General features: G+C 40.0%; 1 protein-coding gene across 1 annotated transcript in view; it reads left to right on the forward strand.

The window, feature by feature from the left end:
- Nucleotides 1-12,496, forward strand: part of LOC126237452 (NADH-ubiquinone oxidoreductase 75 kDa subunit, mitochondrial) — a 113,292-nt gene that overhangs the window by 30,954 nt on the left and 69,842 nt on the right. Inside the window, exon 5 of the mRNA XM_049947585.1 lies at nucleotides 4,962-5,103. Within this exon, the coding sequence (XP_049803542.1) occupies nucleotides 4,962-5,103 (142 nt within the window). The remainder of the gene's footprint in view (nucleotides 1-4,961; nucleotides 5,104-12,496) is intronic.

The raw sequence follows: 12,496 nt of genomic DNA on the forward strand, positions 1-12,496 counted from the left end.
AGATTGCGATTCAAGTACGATCTCTTCTGTCTGAAGTGGAGTCCTTGCCTCTACCACTTATACTCAGGGTCCATTCACGTACACTTCCACGGTGTACACCTAGGCCGAAGCTTTACCTGGACCTTTCACATTGTCCTAAGGACTCAGTTAATGGCACAGCTCTCCGCTGTCACGTCCTCTCACTTCTTGACATGTACCGGGACCACGGAGTGGTTCACACTGACAACTCGATGGCTGACGGTCATGTTGGCTTCGCTTATCTTTATGGAGGACATATTGAACAGCACTCCTTGCCAGATGGCTGCAGTATTTTCATTGCAGAGCTGACGGCCATTTCTTGTGCTCTTGAGCGCATCCGCTCATGCCCTGGTGAGTCGTTTCTTCTCTGTACTGACTCCTTGAGCAACCTACAAGCTATCAACCAGTCCTAGCCCCGCCATCATTTGGTAGCGACCTTCCAGGATTCCATCTATGCCTTGGAACGGTCTGGTCGTTTTGTGGTGTATGTGCGGACCCCAGGCCACGTCGGAATCCCAGGACATGAACTTGCCGACAGGCTGGCCAAACAGACTACACAGAAACCGCTTCTGAAGATTGGCATCTCTGTAACTGACCTGCTATCATTATTATGCCGCAAGGTTTTTCAGCTTTGGGAGACGGTATGGCATAATCTCAGTGCGCACAACAAACTGTGTGCCCTTAAGGATACTATGAATGTGTGGAAGGCCTCCATGCGGGCCTCTTGCAGGGACTCTGTGGTTCTCTGCTGGCTCCGCATTGGCCATACGTGGCTAACATATAGGTACCTTCTCCGTCACGTGGACACACTTCGGTGTCACTGTGGCTCACACATGACTGTCATCCACATCTTGCTGGACTGCCCACGTTTAGCCACTCTGTGGCGGACTTTTAGTCTTCCCAGCACCCTACCTTTGGTGTTGGGTGACAATGCGTCAACAGCAGATTTAGTTTTACATTTTATTTGCGAGAGAGGTTTTTATCGTACCATTTAAGGGTGGGCATTTAGCCTTCTCTCTGAGGTCGTCATCCTTTCTCCATTTTACCTCTGTCGCACTTTCTTTGCATTTGTTTGTCTTGATGGTCGTCTTTTCCCTACATGTGTTTCATCTCTTTTTGGGGTGGACATTTTAATGTGTTGAAGAGTGGCTGGCTCATCCTCTTTTTATTATTGTGATCAGCCGGCCCAGACCATATGCTCTATGGGTTTAATACCTTCTTCTACTTTTCCTTGTGTATGTTTTCCCAGTTTTTGGTATGTTCCATTCGTTTTTGTTTTAGGTGTGGTGTTGGGTGCTTTTGTACCTTGAGCCTTGCCTGTGTCATGAAAATGGGACTAATGACCCTTTAGTTGGTCCTTTTATACCCCAAACAAACAAACCAACCAACCAACCAAGCAGAGCAGGAGTGTACCACACCATGGCAGCCGGTGCAGATGAGGGAGGCAACTGCAGGGACTGAGGGCTTTTTGTTACGTGATTGGTCATGCATGGAATGGAGCTGGTCAGTGTGTTGTAACACAGAGCCATGGTGCGCATAACACGTGCACAGCGACCTTGTTGGCGTGCACTTACGATGCTGTCCGTGACAGAGAGACAGCCACCTTGGTGGTGATGGATGACTGTTGGTATACAGTTATGATGCCAGCCAAATCCGCAGGCCCAGACAGTGGAGCCTGAATGCAATTGCTACGAGGTGAATGCTGGCAGTGGCCAGGTGTCAGTCGGAGCAGATGACGCAGTGTATGAGGCTGGTGGCTGTGAAGCAGCTCTCCCGGGCTACAGTTGCCAACTGAGTGAACCTATATGAACTCAAGAACCTATCGAGGATATCCTCTGGAGTACATTGAATGATTTATTTTTTTCATGTGGGTTAAATGTGACCAGCCACTCTGCCTCTCCATAGGACTGTGGATGAAAGGGAGGGGCCGTAACATACTGGATGCTACTCTTCGTATAAAAATCTTCAAAAACTTGAGACACAAACTGTGGGTCATTGTCCATCACAAGCCTATATGGCAATCCTTCCAAGGAAAAAATCTTTGAGAGGGCCATGAGCGTAGCTGCTGTACACATGGACGGGCAGCGAACTACATAAGGAAATTTTCAAAAGTATCAGCAACTACAAGCCTAAAGGAGTTACGGAAGGGACCCAGAAAATCAGCATGTATACGCTCCCACAGTCATTGGGGGGGGGGGGGCAAGGGGGAAAGAGAGGCCTGTGATGCTGCTTGGTGGGTGTGCACTGTGGACAGGCTGTCACAGTGTGCATGATCTCATTGTCAGTATCTGGCCAAAACACCCAAAAGGTTCAGGTACCATAGCAATTACCTTTTGCAAAGAGAACACATGCTGCTTCACCTATGCTAATCGCTTGACCTGGTATTCTGTGTCTACTACTTGTTCCTCAGGAGTAAAGCAAAGAACCATTGCAGCATGGTTGTGCACAGTGCTGGCTTATGCAGTGTTTGTGGCTCTTTGTGCAGTGTCTCAATTAGTGTTTTTACTATTAAGTAAGGCTGTTTGTTTTGTTACATCGACACAACTGACAACAGCAATAAGCTCCAGAAATAGCAATGTTTTTGTAAGTAGTGTGTCACTTAAAACTGAACAGATAATGGTTGATTGGAGAAAACTGAATTAAGAAATGAAATTGAGCATTTTAATTTTAAACAAATCTGTAACACGCTAAATTCATATTTTAAAAAAAAAAAGATGCTGTGACTTGCCAAATGGGAAAGCACTGGTCGAGAGACAATAAAAAACACACAAACACACACACAAATATCAGGCTTTCGCAACCCATGGTTGCTTCATCAGGAAAGAGGGAAGGAGAGGAAAAGACGAAAGGATGTGGGTTTTAAGGGAGAGGGTGAGGAGTCATTCCAATCCCGGGAGCGGAAAGACATACCTTAGGGGGAAAAAGGGACAGGTATACATACGCACACACACACACACACACACACACACACACACACACACACACACAACCGCACATATGCAGACACAAGCAGACATATGTCTTACTCTCTCCCTTAAAACCCACATCCTTTCGTCTTTCCCTCTCCTTCCCTCTTTCCTGATGAAGCAACCATGGGTTGTGAAAGCTTGATATTTGTGTGTGAGTAACTATAAGGATGAAGATCAAAGAAAATGTTTGCCCTTATGTACTGCTTTTGGATGTATCCTGTAACAGTGTCATACAAAACATGACACACTGTTGGATCTTTGACATCCTCCTCCTGTTAATTACAGTCAAATATAAAATAAAGGGCAGTGGATAGGTAGCGCATGAAGCATGATGATCTGATGAAATCATCTGGAGCCATTTTACCTTGTCTAAAAGATGAAAGGACACTATTTTCATAAATCAGTATCAATGATTTTCCATGCAACTCTTCTAGTTATTGTGTTACAGATATTCTTAGCATGTAAATGGATAGATAAAAAAATCTACTCACTAAGTGGCAGTGGCAGTAGATTTTTTTATCTATCCATTTACATTATATTATCAATAATCGATTATTTTCGTGTTATAGATATTCTTATCAGTTTGAGTTCCATCTCCTGGAAATTTTGTTGCGAAAATTATCAGACATTGCAATTTCAGTTTATTAGTATAATGAACAGTGCCGATAATATAATGTCACATGGCCTTACTTATCTATCCATCCATCTGTAGTGAATGCAAAAACTTCTCTCCCATGGTACTGGCAGTAGTTTGGGCACATCTGCTCATTGCAGCATTTATGTAGTGACATAGACTCCACTGTGGGACTGGCTAATTACTCTGTGCACTGACAGGTTCAAAAGAGGCATACACATTTATGGCAGCCTGCACAAAACTTATCAGTTCTCTTTGCTTGAGTGATTGTGAGTGTAAGTTTAGAATGCAGAATTCATGAGAAAACCAGCATTTAATTCTTTCTTTAGCTTCGAGTAATTACATGGATCCACCACACGTTAGAAGAAAGGCAGCTACACTGAGAATTAAAAGATTTTTATCTTTACAGAGAGATGTGTTTCGTGAACATGCTACGCAGTATCATCATACTTCTTACTACTGCTGCCTCTGTTGATGTCCACACTTTCACACTTGTGCTTTACCAAATGTGTTATAGCATATGAAGCAATGAAAAAAGAAATGTGCAAGCAGGTGAGACATGTGACGAAGCGCCCCCCCCCCCCCCCACACACACACACCTGTGTCCTTGTCACAATCAAAATCCATGAATTTCTCTACATTATGGCTCACATGCTTAGTCTTATTTTGCCTTTGTATGTAAGTATATATTTCCACTTTTTTCGTGATAATATTTTTACATTATTTAACTATTTATGTCTTGGACGTCATGTAGTAATCTTTAGTGTTGAATTGCTACCAAACCACTACTTGCAGATACATACACAGGGTGAAAAAGAAATAACAGAAACCTACGGAGGCAACTGCTGACCATTGTGGATAGGTGCAGTAGTGTCTCATTTTTAGTGTTTTTCCACTAGTACAATTTGCATATGTGTAACAGTCTACGATGTTACAGTTAAGTAGCATACGTAGTGAACATTGCAGGGCAACATCTGTACCTCAGCCGTTGGCCAATTAAACAACTTATGGAAATTATTGTGGAAGAAAAGAGCTGAATTATTGAATAAATGTAATATGGTTGATGCAGCTAAAATGTTCAGTGTGGCTACTGTACACACAATAAACATTTGCATCTCTAAGAAGTTTTAGCAAATTGTCCAAAGCAGTGAGACAGAAATTGAAATACAGTGAACCCGAAAAGAACTGCCTATGTTGGTGATTTGTACTGGAAAAATTAGTTTACTAATCAGTGTGAATGCCTTGCAGATGTTTGTTTGAAACTATTGTTTTGAATTATTGTACATTTTAATTAAATATTCTGTAGCACATAACTTAGTGTCTGTGTTTTATTTCTCCAGGGCAGTTGAAGACAAGGATGTTGGTCCTTTAATTAAGACCATAATGACAAGATGTATTCACTGTACAAGATGCATTCGATTTGCATCAGAAGTAGCAGGTGTTGATGACCTGGGTACCACTGGCCGTGGCAGTGATATGCAGGTAGAGATGTATTTTAATTCCTTAACTACCAATGAGTAGCCTTTTCTGTGGCTCATCATTAATAAATGCATGCTATTATATTGTTACAGCATCATTTATATTGTTGCTGCTGTTCAAGTAGAATAAAAAAATGCAAAGTAGATGCTTATCGCTGACCTGATTTATATCACAATTATAGGATAACCTCAATTTTATGTTCTCAGACTCAACATTTTCCTGCTATTTGCAACATTTTTTGACATTCACATTAAAATTCCTATGATCACAAAGTTAATTTGCACCTGTTTCTCTGTTAACGTATTTGTAATTTTCCCACGATTTATGCTCCATGAAACAGTGTTTGTGGAGAAAAAAATAGGTGTAATTGACATAAAATAATGCTGGCATGGTGTTGGTCTTCAAGTGGTATTTACAAATGTTATGCAGTTAACTTTCTTGTGCCCTGGGTACTGTACTCACCAAACATGAACCAGTAAAAGTTGGAGCAATTCATGGTGCTGGTTCAAAGCTCAATTTGACTTGGTGGTTGATTGTAGTAACCGTTTTGGTAGAAATTGGAAGAAGGTGGGACTTGAGACTAATTCACCTGTTTCTTATCAGTGCCAACCTTAGTTTTCAGTACTGCGTGCTGTACAAAAGGTAGTTTACGGACGTTGTTGTAGCCATTTTGTTTCATTGTAAACTTTGCCCTGTGATTATGACCGTGCACAGAGGACATCACCTTCCCAGTATTTGTAACTAATAATATAGCTTTGTTTATAGTTCGTGTATGCACTGAACAGAGCATTGTCTGGTAGCTAAATCTGATTACACTAGTGCTGACAAAGCGATTGCTGCGGACTGAGGAGTGTCAGTTTTATTCAACACAGTTACTACTGTCAACCACCTTTCCAATAGTAAATTGTGTCTACCATGTAGCATTGTTGTTAGCATTATATATTTGATGGAAGGGTTGTGTTATTTGCTGTATCTTTCAGGTAGAATTTTAGTGTTCACTGTTGCAGTTTCAAGGTCAGGGTGTATACGACCCGGGACAACTGGGAGATCCGGGAAAAACCCGTGAATTTTTTCATCCAGGAGAAAACTGGGAAAAACCCGGGATATTTTTAGAATTCCGGGAATTTTTCATTGTTTGAGTTCTCAGTTAAATTTTTGTAATTTTGACTGGTAAGAACCGATACTCAAACAAAGGATATTACTGTATCCTGCTACTGCAGAATAATACTTAAACAATAACGTAAACGAGAAAAAAAATTAAAATAGCTTAAATTGCAAAGGAAATGTGCCATATACAGCAACGACACACAGTGCTCATGCAAGCCTCTGCCAATTGAAAATGTGTCAAAGGCTTTAGGAAGACTATGCAGTGCTTCATAACAATAAATTGCCTCCAATGAGTGTGAAGTCGCAACTGTTTACATTCTATTTGTTTTAGCAGTTACGCGCGGGCTCATGCGCATGCGCAGTTGAATCACGTTTGAGTAGTAGATTCTCCCGCTTCTGGCTACAGGAATGTGGCTGTTGGCTGTGCAAGCAGTCACAGCAAGCAGCTAGATGGTACCGGGAAAATGGGGCGCCAAATTTATATTCTTCAGGAAAAAAAAAGTTGTTTCACAAAGTGCCTAGCATCCAGCGCACGTTTGTCTATCGATTATTCATATGATTTTGAAACACTTCCCAGTTGGTTTTTGAACATTTTTGAACACATTTCTGAATGAATCATAAGTTGACTTTTGAATGCATGCATAGTGTACGTGATGTCTCTGTCAGGAGAATCCTCGTCACATCTAGAAATAAACTTTCCGCAGACAAAAGGGGGCGGGGCAGTATGAGCTGAGAGAGTAAAGCCGAAAGGATGAATACCAATCACTGTCTGATTATTTGGTTGATTGGGTTTGCAAATGATCAGCATTATTATAATTACTAGCGAAATCCATAGATTCAGACTACCAGAAGGGAAATAAACAACTGTCAGGAATAACAGGTGAGAAAGATTACATATTATCTTCTCGGTGTATCCAAGAAAATGAAATTTTGACAGAAAATTTTTGGCCAGATCGCTACACTAGTAAGGACCAGTTCTACAGTCCCCGGCTAGCAGACACGTAAGTTCTATTCTGGAAGTAATGTGGAAAACATGTTGTTCAAACACGTAATAACGCCTAACCAGAAAATAATCACGGGATAACTAAACCTGTGATTCTGACAGGGTTAGTGAAGTTAATTGGAGAGCAAATTATGACAATGGCAGCAATAGCTACAGAATTGGTGATGACAAGATTGTTAGAACGAGGAAGGAGAAGAAACGGGGACATCACACACATTATGGAAGAATAAGATGATTCCAAATTTATATAAAAATTTCTTAATACTACTTTTCGATCTCATGCTTGAGAAGCTGGTGCATATGAATGAAATGTGAAACTATTTCCTAACATAATGCTTTTTGCTTTTAGTAGGCCTAATAGGAATTTATATTGGTACTTCGTGGATTATATTCTGTCGTGTTATAAAAATGGCCATTTGTGCCAAGACAGTCTCGTTTATTTGGTGTGTTACAAAATTGTTGCCATATTAGAAAGACCTGTTTTGTTTTATCTAGCAGACGTAATCTAGTAGACGTAATCTGATCGAGAAACCACACTAGTCTTGGGTATTATTTGTATTAACAGCTTTTTCAGTATTAGATAACGACATTCCAATTTTTCATGTAGTAAAACGTTTGACGAACTTTGATGAGGTAATAGATTCTTTCACAGAAAGGAAAGCACGCCATGTAAAGCTGTAGCAAGGTTAGAGAGAAAAGATGCTAGGAGCTAAGGTTTGAAGAAATGTGTAATTTCTTGCTTATCTCTTGTCAGTATTGGTTTTATATATCCTATATTTAATTTTATGTCACACTCAACAGCAAGTTATTAACTAATAGGCAATAAAGAGTTTAGAGTTTCTGAAGAGTTCTTGTTCTCTCGATTACAAATAATCCCATCTGCTATTAATTGCGAGTTGTTTTTTTTTTTTTTTTTTTTTTTTTTAAAAAAAAAAGAGGGACGGGCTGTCAAACTCCCTGGCTGGGAGCAGGAGAGGCACCACAGGACATTGCAGTTTCCACTCGGCTGAATATAATTTGGACGTGCTGTAGAAAAATGCTTTATGAAGAGGCGTGGCACTGCACTTTGGCATACTTAAGAGCAAATAATATGTCTTAAATTTCCTCGAATACATATGTTTTATGTATGATTCAGACTTTTCAGAAAGGTGTGCGCTACAACATGAACCTATTTTGAAAATTCGATTTTTTTTAGTATTGACTCGGTTCACAAATGTCGTAGATCCGGGTTGATGCACTGAGCAGTATGAGTTCTAGTGTGTAGTCTCCACATGACCCGTGTTTACATTTAGTGATTTTGCTGTTTCCCCTTTGTTTACTCTCACGTCAAATGAAAACAAAACGGATATCTGTGGCCGGGAGCTATCAAGTGAATTAAAACACATTCACATAATTACGGAAGGTTAAAATATGTCATTAGTTTCAGATTTTATTTTATTTCCGCCTTTCTGACAGTCAAGCATTAATCGCCTTGCTGAACAATGAAGTTATTTTTGTCTGTTTGCTAAAGAAATTTGACTTTTGTTAACCTTTTCTGCAGAGGCAGTCAATGTATTTGAAACGAAATGTGTAATTCCACAGTACTGGTTAGTTTCAATTGTTCGCTGCATTTCAAGTGCACGTTTGCATTTTCTAGCACGTATGGCATTATGTCATAATAAAGAACCAAACATAATATAATACAGTACTGGTGCTCCAAGAAAATTTACATCCTGAAAACCATACTGAAAAGCTTAATATCAGGTCGAGATCTACTTCATTGGGAATCCGGACATACAAATGTGCATTTTAAGTATGCACTTTAAATGTGCACATTTTAATATTGTTTACGAAATTCCGACGCCCTTGCAGTATCCTCTGATGTCTTGTTTCTTTTATGACATAATGTATGATCTTTCAATGTTTTACACATATGTACATACGGGCTTCCTACGCCATGATAGCTACCCAAGTGCAGTGTCGCCTGTTATCTACGTTTTCTGGCAACTCCTGAAACGAATCTATTTCTAACAGGTCGCAGGAAAATATTACGAATAGTGGTTTGAAAAGCATTACTTTCAAAGTAAATATCCTTTTACGTATGTTGAACTATGTGCAAGAATGTACCATGAATTTATTAAATCACAGAGCGTTTGACTCTCATTTAAAAATCAACTCTTTGGTGATGCGCCATTTAGAAGAATTTCGAACCCTGAAGATCAGACATTTATGTCATTACTAAAAATATTTCTGGCACATTTGTGTGATATATCTTAAAGCGTAACACGCGCAAAAAAGATCAACAGTATATGCGAAAGCATAGCTTCTCTTGCAGCTTGAGAACAATATTATATGTGAAAACTTTGCTTTTCTTGTAGCAATACTATGTATATTAATTTGAACTATTAACTTTCCCTACTTGTGTGTTCGTGCTACATAACAGTGATGTTGCTGTTGGCTGACTACATCACGTGTCCCATGGTCTGAATATCCGCTGTCAAAAATGGTTCAAATGGTTCTGAGCACTATGGGACTTACCATCTCAGGTCATCAGTCCCCTAGAACTTAGAATTACTTAAACCTAACTAACCTAAGGACATCACACACATCGATGCCCAAGGCAGGATTCGAACCTGCGACCGTAGCAGTCGTGCGGTTCTTGACTGAGCGCCTAAAACCGCTTGGCCACCGTGGGCGGCTATCTGCTGTCACCAGCTGGCAAGATCATGTGACATGAGCTATGAACGGCCTACAAAAGTGCATCAAAATCTCTGTTTCAATGATTTGGAAAGTAACATGGGGTGTTTGGTGGTATTCCAGTGACTACTTTCGTAATACGAAAATACACAGCGTACATGTTGCTTCACATCAAAGATGTTTCCAAATTGTGTCTTTTTCCCTAAGTTTCATTTTCTAAAGTACCGGGAAATTGTACGCCCGTGTATAAAACCATAATCATTCAAAGGATTGATAAGGAACAATATATTGTCACCCGGGAGAAAGTGTATTTTTAACTGGGAAATCCAGGAAAAATCCGGGAATTTTTTTTCCTTGTTCACGTACACACCCTGCAAGGTGGAAAACATTTTGAAAAGAGATAAGAAAAATCTTTTGATGGAACAGAAAGTAACAATTCTCAGAAGAACTGAAGTTATTCACAGAAAACGATTGCATTAGAGCAGAGTTTAGAGGTACTCGTGTTTGCTGAACATAATTGTCAAAAGTGCGAGTAACAGTGGTCTAAATTAAAAACAGATGGACTATGCCAGTTACTGTAAAAATAGAATTGAGGACGATTTCACATCTAACAGATGGATTGATAGGTTCAAGAAGTGGCATACAAAACTGTATGTGGCGAAAGAAACATTGTAAGGATAAGAATTGTTAGTGACTGACAGAGCGGTAGATTACAAAAACTTATAAAGCGGCATAAACTGAAGGACATCTTCAACATAGATGAAACTGGCATCTCTCTCTTTCAGCATCCTTCCAAATGGAACATTTGCCTTTAAAGGTGAACATTGTCATGGAGAGAAACACAGTCAAGTTCATCTTACAGTAATGGTAGGCACCAACAATGATTGCTCTGAAAAAATTACGGTTTGTGACCGATAGATCATAAAAACCACAATCTTTTAAAAATGTGAAACCATTCTCATGAACTGTAGTGCTAATAACAAAGCGTGGAAGATCTGAGTAATAATGATGACAGTGAAAATCTGCTTGGTTCATCATGGGAAAAGCTGCAGTTGAGCATAGAGTGCAAGATTTCCTACGCATTTACGATAATGTTGTCAGTATTGAAATTATATTTGTTGAAGATATGATCTTTCATATACAGGAAACAATGACAATGCGAGAGGTGATAGGGAGGTTGCAGTAGGGTTTTCTTCTTCTGCCAATATAAATGCTGCAGTGAAGACAGTAAAAAATATATATTTATGCTGCAGAGGTAGGTATCAAAGCTTCAATTGGGAAAAAATTAAAAAATTGGTAAAAAATTAAAAACAACCCACAGTTTTCAGTTTTGTAGAAGTAGGAACTACTGGACCTATTTGTGCATTATGTCACATTTATCTAAGACCATCCAAACTAAAGGCCAGATAATAAATAAAATGGTATCTTAATGTGTGGGCTTAAAAGGCTAAAGTGCGATATGATATTCCCTCCATCCTCTTGTCTGAGAGCGTGATCGAGGTGACAATCTAATCTGTAATGTAACCCAATGCTTTGGCTAGATTTGAAGGTGACTGTTCAGTTGCAGGTTGGTGGAGCCAACAATTGTGGATGTGAAATAAAGGCCAATGATGACAGGTTGATCTGTAGTGTATCCTGATTACTAAGTTCGTGTGCCCTATTTAACACACTTTGCAATATTTATAAAAATCTTAAAACAGTTAGATAAATTCAGGATATCACGCTTAGTCACTGATGACACTTTTCTGAACATTTTAACTGGATAAGGCGGCTCTCAGGAGCTACTGTAGTGATTTTGATACAGTTTTCACTAAAAGGCAGACTGATTCATGAGGAAGGTTTGTATATATTATTTCTGAGCCTAACACCAAACAAGTTGTCTGGCTGTAGGCACTTAGTGATACCTGTGCACAGGAGGGAAGTCACTAGTTAAGAGACTAAAATGCTGTTTTTTGAATTGTACAAAATAAAGAGGGATCTTCTTGGAAACCCTGTAGATGTATCCTTTGTGATCAAAAGTACCTGCCAAATATGGCGCTGTAGCTTCACAAAAACTGAAACTAACATAGCAGTTCCTCAGTTGGCTACTGTCATGCCTCTCCAGAATGTTGTATCCTGCCTACTTATCAAATCTGGAGTGCGTAGGAAACCTGCTTTCTTGGATTGCTAGACAACAATTTGAGCGAATTGTATTAATGATTTTTATTTACAGAAAATACACTCCTGGAAATTGAAATAAGAACACCGTGAATTCATTGTCCCAGGAAGGGGAAACTTTATTGACACATTCCTGGGGTCAGATACATCACATGATCACACTGACAGAACCACAGGCACATAGACACAGGCAACAGAGCATGCACAATGTCGGCACTAGTACAGTGTATATCCACCTTTCGCAGCAATGCAGGCTGCTGTTCTCCCATGGAGACGATCGTAGAGATGCTGGATGTAGTCCTGTGGAACGGCTTGCCATGCCATTTTCACCTGGCGCCTCAGTTGGACCAGCGTTCGTGCTGGACGTGCAGACCGCGTGAGACGACGCTTCATCCAGTCCCAAACATGCTCAATGGGGGACAGATCCGGAGATCTTGCTGGCCAGGGTAGTTG

The sequence above is a fragment of the Schistocerca nitens genome, chromosome 2 (assembly GCF_023898315.1).
Source record: "Schistocerca nitens isolate TAMUIC-IGC-003100 chromosome 2, iqSchNite1.1, whole genome shotgun sequence".
Lineage (NCBI taxonomy): Eukaryota > Metazoa > Arthropoda > Insecta > Orthoptera > Acrididae > Schistocerca > Schistocerca nitens.